Genomic DNA, 13,221 nt, shown 5'->3' on the forward strand with positions numbered 1-13,221 from the left:
CCTGTAGTCCCAGCTACTTGGTAGGCTAAGGTGGGAGGATCGCTTGAACCTGGGAGGCAGAGGTTGCAGTGAGCTGAGATCATGCCACTATACTCCAGCCTGGGTAACAGAGCGAGACCCTGTCTCAAAACAAAACAAAATGAAAAATGTGCTCAATGCTAATTATGTGCCAGACACTCTTCTAAGAATTTTACAGATAATAAACTAATTCAGTACTCATACGGAATCTATAAAGTAGATATTTACCACCCTCCTTTTACAGATGATGCTTCCAAGGCAAAAAGAGGTTTCATAAGTTGCCCAAGGTTACAGAGGGGTTAAGTGGTGAAATCAGAATTTGAATTCAGACACCTTTGAATTCCTCTAGAATTTGTGTTTTAGCCATTATGCTATATTAAACTTAAGTGCTTTAGCTCTTTATTTATGTATTATAAAATTAGAATTGAGACATGAGCCAGTTGTCATGGGGATGCAAATTAATGCATTTATGGAACCTTTTAAAAATAAAGGTAGATTTTCTTATGGACAGAAAATCTGTTTGATTTGGCTAATTGGTTTGACAGTGAGGACAGGCTTTGCCAGCTGGATTTTCCATAAACTGAACAAGTGAAATCTGTAGCTCTAAGGTTTGGATGAAAATGTATTTAAAACATGTCTCTAACAAAGACTATGACAAAAAATCTGATCTTGGAGACGATTTTACCTTGTAAAAAATAATTGTAGTTATTAACTTAAAAATGTATGAGACAGAACAGAGCTTCTTAAAAAAATTTTTTTTTTTTTTTTTTTTGAGACTGAGCCTAGCTCTGTCACTCAGGCTGGAGTGCAGTGGCGTGATCTCAGCTCACTGCAACTTCTGCCTCCCGGGTTCAAGCGATTCTCCTGCCTCAGTCTCCCAAATAGCTGGGATTACAGGTGCCCGTCACCACGCCTGGCTAATTTTTTTGTATTTTTAGTAGAGACGGGGTTTCACTATGTTGGCCAGGCTGGTCTTGAGCTCCTGACCTCATGATCTTCCGGCCTCGTCCTCCCAAAGTGCTGGGATTACAAATGTGAGCCACCGCGCCAGGCCATTTTATTTGTATTTATTTATTTATTTTTGAGACAGTCTTGCTCTGTCATCCAGGCTAGAGTGCAGTGGCACAATCTCGACTCACTGCAACCTCTGCCTCTTAAGTTCAAGAAATTCTCTTGCCTCAGCCCCCTGAGTAGCTGGGATTACAGGCATCCGCCATAACGCCTGGCTAATTTTTTGCATTTTTCATAGAGATGGGGTTTTGCCATATTGGCAGGCTGGTCTTGAACTCCTGGCCTCAAATGATCCACCCGCCTCAGTTTCCCAAAGTGCTGGGATTATACGCGTCAGCCACCACACCTGACATCTTCGAAATTTTTATGGGGATTTAAGAACAAAAAATTGTGAAGACTTGTGGGCCCAGTGCGGTGGCTCACTCCTGTAATCCCAGCACTCTGGGGGGCCAAAGAGGGTGGATCATTTGAGTTCAGGATTTTGAGACCAGCCCGGCCTACAAGTGAAAGCCTGTCTCTACTAAAAATACAAAAATTAGCTGGGCATAGTGGTGGGCACTTGTAATCCCAGCTACTCGGGAGGCTAAGGCAGGAGAATTGCTTGAACCCAGAAGTCAGAGGTTGCAGTGAGCCAAGATTGCACCACTGCACTCCAGCCTGGGCAATAGAGCGAGACTCCGTCTCTAAAAAAAAAAAAAAAAAGCCGGGCGCGGTGGCTCACGCTTGTAATCCCAGCACTTTGGGAGGCCGAGGCGGGCGGATCACGAGGTCAGGAGATCGAGACCACGGTGAAACCCCGTCTCTACTAAAAAATACAAAAAATTAGCCGGGCGCGGTGGCGGGCGCCTGTAGTCCCAGCTACTCGGAGGCTGAGGCAGGAGAATGGCGTGAACCCGGGAGGCGGAGCTTGCAGTGAGCCGAGATTGCGCCACTGCACTCCAGCCCGGGCGACAGAGCGAGACTCCGTCTCAAAAAAAAAAAAAAAAAAAAAAAAAATTGTGAAGACCTGTGAGGTATGACACCGATAAACATCGCTGGCCATGTGTTTGCTGGTGGGGATGAAGTTTCTGCTTAGGTGAGGGGAAGTGGCTTATCCATAGGTAAGCAGGGGCAGAATTGGAGCAAGGACCGGCATTTTCTGACTCCTGCAATGTCAAAGCTCTTTCCATGATACTTCCCTTTTCCTTCCTTCTCCATTCATGGGATTGTTAATTCAGCAAATACTTGCTGAGAAATATTTTCCACTTTTGTGGAGCTCATATTCTAGCAGAAAGAGACAGACAATAAATAAACTAACTATTTTTAGATAATGATAAGTGCTGGGAGCATATAAATGGGGAAATGTAGTAGAGCATGTAGGGGTGCGGGAAGGCATGGGCAGGGGAGACTTCCTAGGGACGTGCTACAGGTTGTGAAGGACCAAGACCAACCTTGTGTGTATGAGTTGTAGGGAAGGGAGAGGGCTAGGTAGAAGGAACAGCAAATACAAAGACCTTGGGACAGGAGAGGGTTTGGTGTATTCCAGGAACAGAAAGACATCCCTGTGGCTGCAGCACTGAGTCATTGGGAGAAAGTAGTAGAAAGTGAATGCCACAAAGAAGGTAGGAGTAGGTCATATTGGATCTTATCATTTGCCATTAGGATCCTATATTTATCCCAAAGACAATGGGAAACCATTGAAGGATTTTTAAGCTGAGAGTTGATACACTCTGATTTACAGTTTTGTTTTGCTTCATGTTGGAGGGAGGCAGAAGTGGAAACAGAGTGAAGATTAATTTGGGAGGGCAATTTCGGGTCAGACATCAGTAATCTACTCAATGGAAGAATACAAAGATGAACAATGTGAATGGAAAGAAAGGCAGAATGGTATGAGATGTCATTCTGCCTTCTGGTTCTGATGAGGCATGCTGGTAGCTATTACTGTGTAACAGAGCACCCCAAAATTTAGTGACTCAAAACAAGAATAGGTGTGGTGGCTCATGCCTGTAATTCCAGCACTTTGGGAGGCCAAGGTGCGTGGATCGCGTGAGCTCAGGAGTTCAAGACCAGCTTGGGCAACATGGCGAAATCCCGTCTCTACAAAAAATACAAAAATTAGTCGGGCATGGTGGCGCTCACCTGTATTCCCAGCTACTCAGGAGGCTGAGGCACAACAGTCCCTTGAACCGGGGAGGTGGAGCTTACAGTGAGCTGAGTTCGTGCCACTGCACTCCAGCCTGGGCGACAGAGTCAGACCTTGTCTCAAAACAAACAAATACCAGAAAAACCAAGAGCCGTTTTATTTCGTCAAAATTCTGCAAGTCAGGGATTTGGGCAGGGTTCAGCTGAGCAGTTCTTCTCCATGTAGTCATCAGCTATGGTCATTCATAGCTGTATTCAACTGGTGGATGAACTGGGCTGGTAGGTCAAGAAGGTTCCGTTCATAGGTCTGGCACCTTGGTGCTTTTCTTTATTTTATTTTCACATGACTTTTTCTTTTTTTTTTAATCAGGCAACCTCCTGAGCCAGAGCAGGCTCAGAGAGACTCCTACCTTTGTATTCTTCTACGTGGCCTCTCTCTCCATGTGGGCACCTTGGGCTTCCTCATAGCATGGTGGCCTCCAGGTAGTGTTAGGTTATGTGGTGTCAGGCTTCAAAGAGGAAGCATTTTCAAAGGAGCAAAAGTGGGGACTGCAAAGCTATTAAGACCTGGTCCTGCAAAGTATCCAGCATAGCTTCTGCCACGTAGTATTGGTCAAAACCAGTCACAGGGCTGGCCCATACTTAAGGAGAGGAGAAACAAACCCAAACCGTATCTCTCAGGGAGAGGAATGGCAAATTATATGCTCCGTCTTTAGTCTACCATTCTTGGCTTCTGGGAACTGAATAGCCCTAACCATGCTGATGGTGCTGACCCACTTTTAATTCTAAACCACAGTATACTATGTTGGAACAATTTATAGGTCTTTATTCCCCAGTGAATACAGAGGGACTGGAGAACAGGAGGTGGTTTCTTTTTCTTTCTTTCTTTCTTTTTTTTTTTCCTCCATGTGTTTCCAGAGCCTAACACATACAAGGCATTCAGGAAATGCTACCATTGGATGCACACATCACATAAGGATTCACTGGTTGTCAAAACATGATGTACATAAGAATTCCCTGGGAGCTGTTAAAAATGCATGCAGATTTCTTTTTTCTTTTCTTTTTTTTTTGAGACGGAGTCTCGCTCTGTTACCCAGGCTGGAGTACAGTGGCGCGATCTGGGCTCACTGCAATCTCTTCCTTCCCGGGTTCATGCCATTCTCCTGCCTCAGCCTCCTGAGTAGCTGGGACTACAGGCATCCGCCAACACGCCCAGCTAATTTTTTTGTATTTTTAGTAGAGACGGGGTTTCACCGTGTTAGCCAGGATGGTCTCAATCTCCCGACCTCGTGATCTGCCCATCTCGACCTCCCAAAGTGCTAGGATTACAGGCATGAGCTACTGTGCCTGGCTGCATGCAGATTTCTGAATAAGACCTGAGCCCAGACCCTCTGAATCCAAATCTCTAGGGCAGAAGTTTTCAGTCTTGGCTGCACATGAAAAGATACGAGTGCCAGGCCTTCACCCCAGAGACCCAGTTTTTGTTGATCTGGGGTGAACTCAAACACATTTAAGTCTCTTCAGATGATTCTGATGTGAGGCCAGGGTGAAGAACCAGTGCCCTAGGATTAGAACCAGCCATCTCTGCTAACCTCCCCAGATGATTCTGATGCAGGTGGTCCATGACGGGGTGACCAACACCCTTGGCTTGCCCTGATTTTAGCACTAAAACTCTCACATCCCAAGAAACTCCTAGTCCTGTGCAAACCAGACAGTTGGTCATTATCAGTGGACCACTATTGAAAAAAAATTCTACCTGAAGCAGTGAAAGCCTTTTTTGAAAAATGCCCACAAATATCTACAGAAAGCCATGATTTTGTCTCCTTACTTAAGGGCCTGAGCCAACTGTCCTTGAATTAAGGGGGAAGTGGCTCAGGGTCACTGTTTTCCTTCAGCCCTGTGCTCTGGTGTGCTAGGTCTGTTAAGTCATGTAAATAGTGTGTCTGTCTTTGGGAATTCTTTCAGACTATATCCCTTAGTGCACACACCACAGCTTTGAAAACCCAATCACAATCAACAAAGATGATGTGTTTAGGATAATACAAGATACAGGATGAAATTCCTATGTCTTCTACACCAGTGTGTATTATTATTATTACTACAAATACTATAATACGGTACACAAATATATGTAATATGTTAAATAGCTGTGGGGCGGCTCAGACTCTGGTCTGAGATTCCCTGGTTTGTGACCCAGCTTTGCTGTCATGTAATCATGGATGCCTCTTTTTTGCCCTAGTTGTTCACCTATAAAATGGGAATAATAAAGAGGTCTTCTTCACAGAGCAGATGGGAGGATCCAGAAAATAATATAAGCGAAAGTGATTCTGTAGAGTGAGAAGGCTGAGTATTATGATGGTCTTTGAATGGGAGGGACTTGAAGACATTATTCCGCTGAGAGGCCCTGCATGTGACTGGGGCTCTGGTCCCCCTACCCTGAACCATAGCCCACCTGTGAAGTTTCAAGGAAGAAGCTTTTGACACGGAGTGGACCGTGGAGAGAGCTCAGGAAGCAGAGTTCTCTATCTTAGTTGCCCTTACTGCTGAGGTCAAGTGTGCTTTGCTTCAGGAAAAAGCAAAGCTTTTGGAAATGGTGGCTTGTGAAGGCATTTTTTTGTTTTCAAATCTTTTGCCTATTTATTCCAAGTGTATCCTCAGAAATGTAGCCAAAAGAAAACAACCACAACCACAAACCTGTAATATTGAAAAGCCAGTTCTTAATTTCTGTAGCTAAAAAAGCATCCTTTCAGGCTGTAACCACAGAGAGATTGCTGCAGGCCTCTGGCATAATGATGGTTTGCAGTGTGATGAAGGAGGCTGCTAAGCTCTGTGGCCCAGAAGCCCAATCCTGGCCTCTCCAATTACCCAGGCGCCTAGCAACACCACCAAAAGTCTCCCCGCCAGGCCCAGCTGGGCAGCAATTGGCTACACCCAGCACAGCCCGCTGCCCAGCCTCCTGAGCTCCCCAGCCACATCAAGGCGGGCTCAGCCCCGGCAGGGTCCCGCCTGGTACCAACAAATGGGTGGGGCCAGCTGTTTAGAAAAAACAATTCAGATATTTAAAACCTCCCTGTTTGAATGCAGCTAGGCAAGCGGCACAAGCTCACAACTAAAAGTGTCTGCCATGGAAAAGGAGTTGTCATAAGCGTGTTGGCTTTGCCAGGGCCCTCCTGGGTGAGGCGAAGAAGGGAAGGTGAGCCTGATTTAGTCCCCTGGCTTCTCAAAGAGGCAAATCCTTTTCCCATCCTGGACGCTTGTGTCCATCTAGAATCCTCGTCGTAGCAGTGGGGATGGTGGGAATTCCCAGCCCCATCTTCTCCCAGGGGTCATGACCTGCCACTTCCTCTACAGCTTCCGTTTGGGAATTCCCAGGGTCTAGTCTGGGACTGTCTAGGCAGCTGGGAGAGAAAGAGGGAGATAAGAGTACAGGAAAGGATGGGATGAAAATAACGAAAAAGAAGATTCACACTTCTTTTGTTTAAATTTTTTAAAATTTTTCTTTATTTAGTTTTTGGACACAGGGTTTCGCCCTGTCACCCAGGCTAGAGTGCAAGTGGCACCATTGTAGCTCACTGCAATCTTGAACTCCCTGTTCCAAGCGATCCTCCTGCCTCAGCCTCCCGAGTACCTGGAAGTGCAGGTGTGCACACCACTGCATCTGGCAAACTTTAATTTTTAATTTTTTTTTGTAGACAAAGCCTTTCACTGTGTTGCCCAGGCTGGTCTCAAACTCCTGGCCTCAAGCAATCCTCCTGCCTCGGTCTCTCAAAGTGCTAGGATTACAGGCCTGAGCCACCATGCCTGGCCCATTATTTTTTATTTAATTTTTTTTTTTTTACGTGGCCAGGCACAGTGGTTCATGCCTGTAATCCCAGCACATTGGGAGGCTGAGGCGGGCGGATCACCTGAGGTTGGGAGTTCGAGATCAGCCTAACCAACATGGAGAAACCCCATCTCTACTAAAAATACAAAATTAGCCAGGTGTGGTGGCACACGCCTGTAATCCCAGCTACTCGGGAGGGTGAGGCAGGAGACTCTCTTGAACCCAGGAGGTGGAGGTTGTGGTGAGCCAAGATCATGCCATTGCACTCCAGCCTGGGCAACAAGAGCGAAACTCTGTCTCAAAAAAAAAAAACAAAAAAAAACAAGGCTGGGCGCAGTGGCTCACCCCTGTAATCCCAGCACTTTGGGAGGCCGAGGCCGGCGGATCACGAGGTCAGGAGCTCGAGACTATCCTGGCTAACACGGTGAAACCCCGTCTCTACTAAAAATACAAAAAAATTAGCTGGGCTTGGTGGCGGGCACCTGTAATCCCAGCTACTTGAGAGACTGAGGCAGGAGAATCGCTTGAACCCGGGAGGCGGAGGTTGCAGTGAGCTGAGATCGCGCCACTGCACTCCAGCCTGGGTGACAGAGCGAGACTCTGTCTCAAAAAAAAAATAAAAAAAGAAAGAAAAAAAAGTTACGTTTTAAAATCTTAAATTTATTTATTTATTTTAGAGACAGGGACTTGCTGTGTTGCCAAGGCTGGAGTAAATTTTCTTTTTTTTTTTTTTTTTGAGACGGAGTCTCGCTCTGTCGCCCAGGCTGGAGTGCAGTGGCGCAATCTCGGCTCACTGCAAGCTCCGCCTCCCGGGTTCACGCCATTCTCCTGCCTCAGCCTCTCCGAGTAGCTGGGACTACAGGCGCCCGCCACCACGCCCGGCTAATTTTTTCTATTTTTTAGTAGAGACGGGGTTTCACCATGGTCTCGATCTCCTGACCTCATGATCCGCCTGCCTCGGCCTCCCAAAGTGCTGGGATTACAAGCGTGAGCCACCGCGCCCGGCCGTAAATTTTCATTTTTAACTCTAATCCCATGACAGATGAAGGAGTACCTTTCTATAACACTTGGTGCATAGAAATCACAGGGGCTGTGGAACATGTGGGGCTTTGGAGTCAGGCGCGAGACTCTTCTCCCAGCCCTCCCCTCATTAGCTGTGAGACCTTGAGCAAGTGACTTTGGGAGCCTGGGTTTATTTATCTTTAAAACGGGAATGTTATTACCCTGCCTTACGAGGTGGTAAAAATTAATGAAGAGAATGCTCATAAAATGTTTAGCCTGGAAGCTGGCACACAGTAAGTGTTTATTATTCTGGTAGCTCTTTATTATTTTATTTGATTCTTACCACAATTCTGTTAAGATACTCAGGGCAGAGGTGAGCTCTGTTTTACAGCTGAGGAAACTGAGGCCCAGTGGAAAACTAAATGTGGATGCTGGGAGTAGAATTCAGGTCTTTACAGCGTCAAACACAAGGCAGGCTATTCTTCAAAGGCAGATGGCAAGCCCTTTTTTTGGTAGCCATTATGACATGGCGGCTTCACAGCGAAGGTGCCCAGTGATGGTAGAACGATAATGGAAGGGGTGCGGCCGTGCAGAGGAAAAAGTTGGTAGGAGGCTCTTTTCTTTTCTTTGTTTTTGAAATGGAGTCTCGCTCTGTCGCCCAGGCTGGAGTGCAGTGGCATGATCTCGGCTCACTGCAACCTCCGCCTCCCAGGTTGATGCCATTCTCCTGCCTCAGCCTCTCCGAGTAGCTGGGACTACAGGCGCCTGCCACCACACCTGGCTAATTTTTTGTATTTTTAGTAGAGACAGGGTTTCACTGTGTTAGCCAGGACAGTCTCGATCTCCTGACCTCATGATCCACCCGCCTCGGCCTTCCAAAGTGCTGGGATTACAGGCGTGAGCCACCGCGCTCGGCCCGGTGGAAGGCTCTTTTCAACATAAAGTCACAGAAAGACTTAGTCAATATGTGGTTGGAACTCCTCCTTCCCCTTTTTCCCTCCTCTCTTTCTCTCCCTCTCTCTTTCCCTCCCTTTCTTCCAGAAGCATTCCTTTTAAAAAACATTTAAAAAAAATAACTCTGATGTTTTGTATGGAATGCTTCACGAATGTGCGTGTCATCCTTGTGCAGAGGCCATGCTAATCTTCTCTGTATCGGTCCAGTTTTTAGTGTATGTGCTGCTGAAGCAAGCACCACAGGCATTCTTTTATTGATTGATTGGTTGAGACAGGGTCTCGCTTTACCACTCAGGATGGAGTGTAGTGCCACGATCTTGGCTCACTGCAACCTCCACCTCCTGGGTTCAAGCGATTCTCCTGCCTCAGCCTCCCCAGTAGCTGGGATTAAAGGCATCTGCCACCTCACCTGGCTAATTTTTTGGGTACTTTTAGTAGAGATGGGGTTTTACCATGTTGGCCAGGCTGGTCTCGAATGCCCGACCTCAGGTGATCCGCCCGCCTCGGCCTCCCAAAGTGCTGGGATTATAGGCGTGAGCCACCGCGCCCCGCCCGAGTCAGGTTTTTTGATTGCAAAAGATGGGAACTGATTCTGGCTAATTAAATCAGGAAATGAATTTTATTGAAAGCACATTGAGTAAGTTACAGAATCACTTGAAGGCTGTAAAAACAAGGCTTGGGAAATAAGCAGAAACAGAGAGACCAGGTACCTGGAATTACACCAAATCCCATCACAGAGCCAGATAGGTGAGGACAGCCTCAGTGCTGCTGCTGCTGAATGCCCAGTGCCGCTGCCTTCGTCACAGCCACAGCTGGCATTGGATGCAGGATGCCATGCTGACCCCAGTGGCAAGGCTGTCTGGACACTGGATACTGCTGCCACTGCTGCAACCACTGTAAAGAATTTTTTCCATCCCCACCTCCAGCCTCAGAAATCCTAAGCAAATGCAGCTGATTGGTCAAGCTGCCCTAGCTGCCTAGGGACATGCAAAAGTGAATATTGGGCATGGTTAATGTCTGTAGTGGGAGTCGTTTCCTGCTGCCCACCAGGAGAAGATAAATTCCCCAAGAAAACTGACAAATGACGACTACGTACATGTTGTCAAAGAATCCACTAGAAGTCCTTGACATTTGCAGATTCAACACTTGCAATTTCAGTAATTTATTAGTTACTCCCAAAGGCCCATTATGAATGAATATGAGTTGAATGATTGGCTTTGCCTGTTAGTGAGCCAGGCCTACCGCTCTGCCTGGACATCTCACATGACTGTTATCCTTTATGTAGTTTGCATGCAGTGATTAAAATATTTTCTTGTTTGCAGAGTAGAAAAGATTCATAAAATAAATAATCCAATAGTGCCAGTGATATAAACAAAGAGAAAGTGAGGAGGTATAAGACAGTAACTTTGTTTTTTGGCTACAAATAGATGTTTTGGATAAATTGGCATGCTGTGTCAAGTTCAGTGGTGTCTAAGATCCCTGATATCATTAGATCCACCATGTGTGTCACTGAGATACAAGGAAAAGTTGTTTACTGAGTGCATCAGCCAGGCTGCTCATCAAGAGAGAGATTTTTTTTTTTTTTTTTTTTTTGAGACGGAGTCTCGCTCTGTCCCCTAGGCTGGAGTGCAGTGGCACGATCTCGGCTCACTGCAACCTCTGCCTCCCGGGTTCATGCCATTCTCCTGCCTCAGCCTCTCCGAGTAGCTGGGACTACAGGCACCCGCCACCACACCCGGCTAATTTTTTGTATTTTTAGTAGAGACGGGGTTTCACCATGGTCTCGATCTCCTGACCTCGTGATCCGCCCGCCTCGGCCTCCCAAAGTGCTGGGATTACAAGCGTGAGCCACCGCGCCCGGCCAAGAGAGAGATTAACCTTTTTTTTTTTTTTTTTGAGACAGAATCTCACTCTGTCGCCCAGGCTGGAATGCAGTGGCAAAATCTCGGCTCACTGCAACCTCCGCCTCCCACTGCAACCTCCACCTCCTGGGTTCAAGAGATTCTCCTGTCTCAGCCTCCCGAGTAGCTGGGATTACAGGCGCATGCCACCACGGCCGGCTAATTTTTGTATTTTTACTAGAGGCAGGGTTTCACCATGTTCGTCAGGCTGGTCTCGAACACCTGACCTCAAGTGATCTGCCTGCCTCGGCCTCTCAAAGTGCTGGGGTTACAGGTGTGAACTACCGTGCCTGGCCTAGCTATACTTTACAATGTAATTTTGGGAGACACTATGTGGTATGTAGTGCATTAGGGCATCTGAAAGGTCTGGAAAAATCTCTTGCAAATGTCAGGAGTCTCCTATGTAAATCTCTTTATGGAAATCTCTTTTCGGCTGGGCACGGTGGTTTACGCCTATAATCTCAGCCCTTTATGAGGCCTAGGTGGATGGATCACTTGAGGTCAGGAGTTTGAGACCAGCCTGACCAACATGGTGAAACCCTGTCTCTACTAAAAATACAAAATTAGCCGGGTATGGTGGTGCATGCCTGTAACTCCAGCTACTTGGGAGTTTGGGGCAGGAGAATTGCTTGAACCTGGGAGATGGTGGTTGTGGTGAGCTGAGATTGCGCCATTGCACTCCAGCCCAGGCAACAAGAGCAAAACTCCATCTCAAAACAAAAAAGAAAAAAGAAATCTCTTTTCAACAGATTTTTTTTTAAGGTAGTCACCTGTCCTGAGTAACTGAGCATAGTCCTGCTCTTTCAAGTCTTTGGCCAACACACTGCCTCTGTGCCTCTGTGATCGTTAACAAGTAATGCTTATTCCAGGCAAAGTCAGGAAGTAGGAAAGTTCCTTCCGTGTTTCCTTGTTTTTTTTTTTTTTGAGACGGAGTCTTGCTCTGTCGCCCAGGCTGGAGTGCAGTGGCGCAATCTCGGCTCACTGCAAGCTCCGCCTCCCGGGTTCATGCTATTCTCCTGCTTCAGCCTCCCGAGTAGCTGGGACTACAGGCACCCGCCACCACACCTGGCTAATTTTTTGTATTTTTAGTAGAGACGGGGTTTCACTGTGTTAGCCAGGATGATCTCGATCTCCTGACCTTGTGATCCACCTGCCTCAGCCTCCCAAAATGCTGGGATTACAGGCGTGAGCCACTGTGCCCAGCCCTGTGTTTCCTTTTTTTTTTTTTTTTTTGAGACGGAGTCTCGCTTTGTCACCCAGGCTGGAGTGCAGTGGCGCGATCTCGGCTCACTGCAAGCTCCGCCTTCCGGGTTCCCGCCATTCTCTTGCCTCAGCCTCTCCGAGTAGGTGGGACTACAGGCGCCCGCCACCACGCCCAGCTAATTTTTTTTTGTATTTTTAGTAGAGATGGGGTTTCACCGTGGTCTCGATCTCCTGACCTCGTGATCCGCCCGCCTCGGCCTCCCAAAGTGCTGGGATTACAAGCGTGAGCCGCCGCGCCCGGCCTGTGTTTCCTTTTAAGAGTACTTGTGGCCAGGTGGGATCGTTCTATGTTTCCTCTTGAGAATACTTGTGGATTACAGGCTCTCTCACACCTGTAATCTCAATGCTTTGAGAGGTCAAGCAGGGAGGATCCCTTGAATTCAAGGGTTTGAGACTAGTCTGGACAACATGGGGAGGCCACCATTTCAAAATAGTAATAATAATAAAGTTTAAAAACTTTTTTTTAAAAAAGAATACTTGCCAACCATGAAGGAAAGGGTTTTGGTTCTTTTCTCTCCCTCCCCAATCCTTAGAACCCGTGAAAGGGTTTTGGTTCTTGGTGTGCATAAGGAACATTTCCATTTTTAACCAGAAGGCTAGAGACATTCTAACAATCTACCCAGTTGTTCCCTACCTGTAGGATGAGAACTTCTCACAGCAGTGCCACCCAGTTTTGATCTGTGTATGCCAGGCCTTTCAAAAAAGAGTGGGCAGCAACTTGCTGCAGATAAGAGGTAGGAGGTTTGCTTAGTGAATAAGAAAGCAGAGTCAGTGCAGTAAATCTCCACCCAGTGAATGACACCCAGTAAGTGAGTGCTCAAGTGCCAAGTAAATGAATGCACAGCTGTTGATGCTTGAATATTTCTTCGAGACTAGAATGTGTTGTAATCATTATTTTGTTTTGAGACTCCTGCTCCATTCAGTTGGGCTTCCAAAAATTCTGGTAATCTGAAGTGTGTTTCTGGACGCTATATCCCAAGTCTGACCTATAGAGCCCATGGAGTTTATACACAGGCCACGCCCAAGGAAGGACAAAATTAATGACAACATGACCTTCGATTAGATTTGCTTTGTGAGGCTCCAGGGAGGGAAACCTTGGACCCAGGAGCTGGTGAATAGATTCCAGCA

At 46.9% G+C, this 13,221-nt stretch overlaps 2 protein-coding genes and 1 non-coding gene across 4 annotated transcripts in view; 1 reads left to right on the forward strand and 2 right to left on the reverse strand.

The window, feature by feature from the left end:
* LOC134734895 (uncharacterized) overlaps positions 1–13,221 on the reverse strand; it is a 99,019-nt gene that overhangs the window by 23,908 nt on the left and 61,890 nt on the right. The gene's annotated exons all lie outside the window — the stretch shown is intronic.
* The window catches only part of RHBDL2 (rhomboid like 2), a 42,061-nt gene continuing 35,036 nt past the window's right edge, over positions 6,197–13,221 (forward strand). The window contains exon 1 of one of the 2 annotated variants that reach the window (XM_055255206.2): positions 6,197–6,343. In XM_055255206.2, coding sequence (XP_055111181.1) covers positions 6,229–6,343 — 115 coding nt within the window. In that variant the 5' untranslated portion in view covers positions 6,197–6,228. Of the gene's footprint in view, positions 6,344–8,481; positions 10,087–13,221 lie in introns of those variants that run through there. The other variant, XM_055255207.2, reaches the window with a different exon arrangement.
* On the reverse strand, positions 9,060–9,167 carry LOC129469283 (U6 spliceosomal RNA). Its single transcript, XR_008652976.1, has one exon. It is a non-coding gene; the product is annotated as a U6 spliceosomal RNA (small nuclear RNA).

Source organism: Symphalangus syndactylus, chromosome 12 (genome assembly GCF_028878055.3).
Source record: "Symphalangus syndactylus isolate Jambi chromosome 12, NHGRI_mSymSyn1-v2.1_pri, whole genome shotgun sequence".
NCBI classification, from domain to species: domain Eukaryota; kingdom Metazoa; phylum Chordata; class Mammalia; order Primates; family Hylobatidae; genus Symphalangus; species Symphalangus syndactylus.